General features: G+C 33.0%; 1 protein-coding gene across 1 annotated transcript in view; it reads right to left on the reverse strand.

The window, feature by feature from the left end:
* Positions 1-1,469: 1,469 nt before the first annotated feature.
* The window catches only part of LOC105627331 (solute carrier family 41 member 1-like), an 8,297-nt gene continuing 1,869 nt past the window's right edge, over positions 1,470-7,897 (reverse strand). Inside the window, exons 2-6 of the mRNA XM_012208620.1 lie at positions 6,493-6,877; positions 5,721-5,900; positions 2,692-3,131; positions 1,872-2,092; positions 1,470-1,801 (exon numbers count right to left, since the gene is read on the reverse strand). Coding sequence (XP_012064010.1) covers positions 1,470-1,801; positions 1,872-2,092; positions 2,692-3,131; positions 5,721-5,900; positions 6,493-6,877 — 1,558 coding nt within the window. The remainder of the gene's footprint in view (positions 1,802-1,871; positions 2,093-2,691; positions 3,132-5,720; positions 5,901-6,492; positions 6,878-7,897) is intronic.

Here is a 7,897-nt window from a genome sequence, read left to right on the forward strand (position 1 = left end):
TTGATTGTAATTTAATATGTAACTTCATAAATTATTTCTAATCGGAAAATACAACAACCTTCAATTTTTTTACTTGTTATACAGTAAAGAGAAATTATGCTTTTAAGATCTTGAAATCTTTAAGTTTCGAAACTAGCGAAACTTAGGTTTTACTTGTTTGATTGTACAGATATTTTATTAGATGCCGAAAAATATTCGCAAAATTATCGCATTTAAATGTTTCTATCGGCTATTCTGGAAGAAATTAATTCTCAAACTTTAGATTTGAATTTCAGAGTTAGGAAGAAAAATTCCACGTTCCGTTAAAATACAATTTTTAGTCGACGAATTAATTTGTCACGTGCTACCGACTTCGTATTATCTTCTGATATATTAGTAACTAATTGAAACCTGAGTACGCGCCCGCTCGACTTGACAAGGTACAAATGATCGGTCACTTATATTTTGCGTTTTTTAAAAAAAAATTATGAATTATTAAGTATTGAAACGTTCGCATTGATAATGAAAATCATTTGATCAGTTTTCACGAAATGCAAACAACCAGTCCCAAGATACCTACTCTTTAATTCATTCTTGGCGAACGCAGGATATAAGTGGTGAATTATTAATACTTTGCCAAGTAATACCATTCGTCCGTGGGACTCGTCGGCGGACTGACAGATCGATGATTAGATTTGGTGGAATATACTTTCAGACGACCACAGCCTCGTAGGAATGCCCTTTCGGTCCGACAGTTCTAACTTGTGCGTCCCGCCTACCGGAGAACGCTATAATTTGCGACTTCCTGCAAAAGAAAAATACAACACGCCTTGTTCGAGCATTTATAAGTCGTTCCATCTGTCGAGCATGCGATAAACTGATTTTTCAATCATTATGACCATAGAAGTTCGAGGAAATGTTAGATAGAAATTTTATTGCCGTATGTATGTTTCTCGATGTAATTGATTTTTAATGTTGATTTAATATCATACTACATTCCCAGGAAGATAATTTTAATTATATAAATAATAAAATTAGCATATTGCTTTCTTACTTCAAAAGTGACTCTTAAGAACTTAAAGAATTAAATTTCTTAGAAAAGAGAGGAAGAAAAAATTATTTTTAACTTGATAAAAAATCTTGACCAATCAAATATTATCAGCAAAAGAATATATCCTTAAAATAATCATTTTTGTCATTTTCAGAACTCTTCTTTCAAAAATCACTTTTCAAATTGTGGCAATTTTGACGAAATCCTTTTTAAACTATTCTTTTTGAGTTGTGATGATTTTGACGATTGTTCATAAAGTTAATTAGTTTACTTTTAATGATAATAATATTTACTGAATTCATTTATAGTAAATTCAAGAATCACATTTTTTCAGTTATGTCATTTTAAAGGAATGATATGTATGTATGTATGTATGTTAAAATTGTTATGATTGCTATTAGTTTCGCTTGTGGTTATATAAAAATTAATCTTACTACGGTCAGGGCGCGTCGAAATCTTGATCTCCGACCAGGTACAAAAATTGAAAGGCAATCGCCAGCAGGCTGATCCCGAGCAAATCACCCATCGCGGTCAGATATGGAATCGCCGAGTTATCGGGATCGATCTTTCGCTTCCACATCCAATGGATCATTATGTAGGCGATGTAGAGGAGAGCTGCGACCTGCAGCATCGCTGCACAGAGGTAAACGAAGACGAAGAGCGGAGTCATCGATGTGTTACCATCTTTCATGTAATTGATCAGGTAAATGAAAATAACGTGGCCTGGTATCACCATTGTCATCAGAACTCTCGTGGTTCTAGCGTGCATACCTGAAGAAACGAAGCAATAAAGGATCACGAAAAATCTTGATCATTAAAAAAAAAACACGAAAGAGGCTACCTTTCCCAAAAAAATTGGCAATTGGAGTGATGAAGATGACGGGGTGGGTGTGACCCGGTGGAATTAGAAGTGTGCCAAGTTCGGCTTGTTTGTGAAGTGCCGTTGATATTCTGCTGGCCTGAACGGCCACCAGATTCCCACCGACGCCGTTGATAACCGGCTGGAACACTGTCAGATTCTCGAAGCGCGACACCATAAACTCCAATATAAGACCGCCGCAGCTATAATAAAACATTTCGCAATTATAGATTCTTCTTTCCTTTGAGCCATATTCGAAATATGATAGATAAATGTGATTAATAAAACTCTAATAATATACAGAATAAATGATTTTGCTAAAGTATTCAAAAACTTAGATAGATTGTATAGATCTGAAAGTATATAAATTTTGTTGGCTTATCAAAATACGTAAGAATTGCAAGCATGATGAACAATGCCGCAAAAAGCTTTTACATTCTAATAATCAGCCTAAATGTCTTACATAATTATTTTCAAATCTGTATCTAGCTAAATTTTTTAATACTTTAGTAAAACGGTTCTTTTCTTGTACAATAGAGATCTTATAAGCCTTTGATCAATAATTATTTATATAGTAAAGAACGTTAAAAGAATGTTGTTAAAACATTGCAATGTTAAATGTTAAATATTTTTTTAACGTTGTATCTATGTGTTTCACTATGATGCATATTTGCTATGTTAATTACATTTGTAGTGTTATAATTCAACATTTTTGATATGTTGATTCAACATTTGTTATATTATGGTTTATTTACTGTCAAGCTTCAGAAAAATTTCGAAGAATTTGAAAAACTTTTTTTACCTGCTAATTAACATAGCCACCATGACCGGCGTCCAGCCGAAGTAGAGCACATCGTTAGTATATTTGTTTTTCTTGGCAATCCATACCCAGAGCGGCGTCACGAGAACGTAACAGGCTATGACGAGAGGTGCCACCCAGTCCTGCTTGTCTATGCATTCATAAAGTATGGTGGCGATCCATGAGAGGAGAGCCAATGATGTGATGTCGCCGAGACTGGCGGCTATCGGCGTAGCCACGTTGTCCGGATTGATATGGCAATGACGGGAAAAGACGATGACGCCTGCGGTAATAAGGCCCAGAACGAAGGAAGCGAGAGACGCGGTGACCAGACTGCTGGCGCATAGTAGATAAGCATGGTCCAGAGAAACTGTGCCATTGCGGAAGGCACCCATTACGATCGCCACCACGGAACCCAGGAATCCCACCACTATCGCTTGACACTGCGCACGATTAGGGTGCTTTTAATCCCGAGTAATGAATCTCTCGAAAAAACTTGATGGCTGAAGAGAAATTAAATCCCTTTGCTTGTTTCTTCAATTTTTCTTAGTTACAGTTTTTCTTAGTTAGAGAGATATATATACTGAGATATATAATTGAGATATATACTGAGATATATATGTTGAAAATTGGCAAAAAAATTGAGATTTTTAGCAAATTTCAGCAGTTTAATCGTACGTTAATAAATATTCAATTTGATAGATATTTTGTAAGATATTTCCAATGCCGGAAAAAAATTGAAAGAACAGCCAGCCACAAGTTAAAGAAAAATATTTTAGATTTATAGACTGATAATTCGAAGAATTGTATAATCTACATTGTACTAGCATATTTGTTTGAATGCGTTGATTTTTTATTTAAAACTTTTAGTTTTAAATTAGTTTTAAATACATATATATATAATTGCAAATTCATTAGTACAATCGTAACTTTTTTGCATATTTGGGAAATTGTATTTAATTTTTATCATCGGAAATTATAAACGTCTGTATATATGTAAATTGGTTTTTCTAAAGTATTTAGAAGGATCCTGCACTATATGGAAAATTGGAAATATGTTAATCGTCATACGCGAAAAGAATGATTTTTGTTGAAATATATAAAAATATCAAAAATGTTCACAAAGTACCTTTGATACATTACAGTTAAAAAACTTTTTTATTGAATCTTGTCTATGATATTTTTTGTTCCTCACATTATAAGCTACATTATTATGTGAAAACTTCCCGAACAGACGTTTGAGATTTCTTTCAGGCACGATCAGGACTCAATCAGATCAAGAGCAAGATCTGTCTAAAGTGGTTTTCCTGAAATCATTTTTATCAGGATCTGAGCGCGTAATGACAGGATGCATAAGAACCTGATATCCTGATGCCTGAAAGAAACGAATAGGCGCGCCTGATAAGAACTGTTCAATGACAACTTAATCAGAACCTGAACAAACAGTAATAGAGTTGAATGACCGAAATCCAATTTTCCATATAATTTTCCATATAATTAGAGGGTTTATTAACTTATACAGATCTAAAAATAATTTTGTTAAACCATTAAAATAATTATATAGAACTCCCAAATTGGTTGTTAATGTTGAAACTTTGCAGTATTGCTTATTATGTTTGAACATTTCTATATTATTATTTTGATCAACAAAATTATTTTTAAACCTGTATTTAGTTAAATATTTAGATACGTTAGCAAAATCGTTGTTTCTGTGTAGATACCGACAAACCGTGCATACGTGTCGTTTATTGCGCGGTGTGTCTCGTGAGATAACCAGCTCGCGTTCACTTATTGTACGAGGGATCGTATGGCAAACAGTCGGCTTCCTGAAGGCCGTCGTCTATCATCGTCAGTGTTGAACACATAATAAAATAAAATCGTGGCGCCACCGATAAGACAGGTAATGCGGGTGTAGCACGATTCACTAAATCGAGCGACTAAGAGAAACATTGTTTGCTTTCTCAAAATGATTCCGCTGCTTTGTTTCACAATTAACCACGGATTAAATTGCCTGTATTGTTTCCCACAGTATTTTCTACCAATTTACAATTTCGAGGATAAACGATAATGCCGAACGAATTCTGTCGGCACATTTATCGAGATTCGCGGATTACAGTAATTTCATTTCCATTATAGCAGCTAAAAATTTGCGAGACTAAATTTGAATTAAAAAAAACACCAAATTTCATGGATATATTTATACTAGATGATAAGGATACTAGATGAGATAAGAAGCCGAATGATTAATAATGCAGAACTTTTCCGCGTGTTGCGTCTCATAGTTATTAAACAAGACGTGACGAATGCGATATTCTTCAATTTCTCTTTAGAGGAGTTGAAAGAAACGGGTGAATCGATCGCAGAAGAAGGTTTCAGGAGGAAAAATACACGGCGCCAAAGCGAGCTAATACGGCGTTTCGCAATGTATTCGAACGGAATTAAGTTAGAAGTCATATGACAAATGGCAAATATCGTTTAATTATGAAACATCTAGTTAGAACCAGTTTCACGAAAGTAAACTTTCGCGGCAGGAGGAGTGTCCGAAGTTTGCTTTGAGATTTTATGTGTGCCAAAATAACGTTTCTGACGCATCTATTGACAATTCTTATATTATTTCGTATCATTGTATACTATGAAGGCTCGCGAAATAGGTAACGAATTGTATTTGTGTCGATTATCATGGAAAAGATGCGAATCAATCATTTTGCATCGGAAAAATCAGTAAACATCCAGTAAACACCAACTAGTAATTATATAATATTAATTATAATTTCAAACTTAACAGTAATTATTTCATTGTTAAGTGTAAAATTATAATATTGTGTTAATTGATGTTTATTGGGTACCAACTAAGATAGCATCAATGTTATAATATGATCTTCAACAATATAAATATAACATATATGTTACATAATAATTATCATACATTATTGACTATAAAATTATAAAATTAATGTTATTTCTTTTTTAGATGATGTTTACTGAAAATTAGTCCACTCTTCAGTCTCGTCGAATTAATGATTGTTACTTACTTGTATTAAAACGAGATTCCCTATGATCATATGCCATTGCTCCTTTGGCATATCCATATGTCCGAGATTCGCTTGAGTAGAAAGACGCGACGCCAAAGTCATTTCTAAATTACCTTTCAACCCTAGAAGTGCCGGTACCAGAATCATGAGCTCATTGACTTTCTCAAAGACTACCCAGTGCTGCAAAAGAATACAAATGTAGTCAATGCTATAATATCATATTAATTTGAAGTCAATGATCTTCAATGTGTAAAATGATTAATTAATGAATCAAATAAAGATTTAAATCTAGATTGAATATTAAAATCAATTTAAGTAATTTTATTTTTTCAAACAATCCAATCGCGTAATTTTATTTAAAATATTCAACATTTCGAATAAAAACAATTATACGAGCTATGTTCATTTCTATTAATGCAGATTAACTTTAATCTTAGTTTAATTTACTTTTTTATTTTTTTTTAGTCCTGAAAAAAGATAAAAAGTAAATTAAATTGCGATTAAAGAATTAAAGTTAATCTACATTAGAAATCAGCATTAGATACGTTCTATTTAAGAATACGATCGCGTGTTGTCGAATTGATTGCCTGGTTCTTACTAAAAAATTGTTTAGATTAGACGTATCAACAAATTAATATCGTATCAATAAGAATGGCATTTTGATACATTTTGTTGGTTTAATCAAAACATTTTTCAATACACATCTTATAAGATATTTCTAAAGATCCATATGAGAATTTATTATTAAGATAAGAGTAAAAAAGATTCGTACTTGGACGAGATCGAGAACTAATCCGGCACCCACCATGCCCAGGCCGGCAATTAGGAAAGGTATAAAGACCTGGATGGTAATTGCCAAGTACGACTCGAGCGGTTCATCCTCTTCGGTCACACCGTAGATCTTGCTTTCGGCGACGACGTCCGGCAATCGGCCGCCGTCGATGCCTTCGTCAAAAATAGTTACCTCAAGGCAGTCATCATGTCCACCAGTGGTATTCGCAGCTACTTGTCCATTGGTGGTTGTTGCAGTGCTGGTGGTAGTGGTGACGGTGGTTGTGGTATCTTTTGACTCGGAAGCGGTCCGCGAGCGGCCATCGGTTGGTGTCATCCTGTGGGAGTTCTGCTTCTCCGGAAGCAGAGGCTCCTTACATTGCTCACTGCCGACAGAAATAAGATTTCTGCTGATTAAAGAAATCCTAAAATCGTCTGTTTTACTGATTTTTTAAATAAGTATTTTTCTAACTGCCTTTATATAGGCAGTTAGAAAAGTACTTATTTAAAAAATCAGTAAAACAGACGATTCTTTCGTATTTAAAAGAAAGTTGGAAAATTACAATTTTGTTACAGATTTTTAACGTCAACTTATAATAATATTTGCTTTTGACAATTTACAACTTTTATATTTTGTACGCATATGAAACAATCTTGGTTTGGTCTAGAGATTACATTACTCAATAATGTTCTTTCTAGAATTAGATATTTAATATGAAAGATTATAGTTAATTAAAAAATTTATACGCACGCGCGCGCGCGCGTCTATGTGGAGTGTGTGTTGTATGTGTGTGTGTGTGTGCGCGCGCGTGTGATATTGATGTAATAGTATGTAGTGACAGTAATGTGTCAATGTATGTAGTGATGTGTATATGTGTGTAAGTCCTATTGATTTGACAAAATAGATTAGGAAACTCTTTTTTTCCTCATGAATGTCGAATACTTATTAAAATTTAATACTGGAAGATAATAATTAATTATACTTATTTTGAGTGTTAAACTGTTATTTAGTGTTTTAATACTCAAAATAATTAGTTCGCAGTATTAAATTGGCCAATATTACACTTTTAAATTCATAATGTCAAATTATATCCAATTTGAAATATTTTTAATTATTTCCATAAATCGCTACTATTCTTATTTGATATGTCGTTAATTTTTAACTAAAAAAATGGAATTAAAAATTTAACTCAACAAAATGTATTTAATTTAACTTAAATTTAATTTATTATTTATTAAGTGCATATATTAATATAGATGTTATTTATTTTGAAACATTAATACAAAAATGGAATATTTATATTTTGAAACATATGAAAGCTAAAAATAACAAAACTATCAAAGAATTGGATTACCATTATTTCTTTAATATCTAACAGCGTGAATTGGATATCTCTCTCTCTCTC

Source organism: Atta cephalotes (genome assembly GCF_000143395.1).
Source record: "Atta cephalotes unplaced genomic scaffold scaffold00001, whole genome shotgun sequence".
Lineage (NCBI taxonomy): Eukaryota > Metazoa > Arthropoda > Insecta > Hymenoptera > Formicidae > Atta > Atta cephalotes.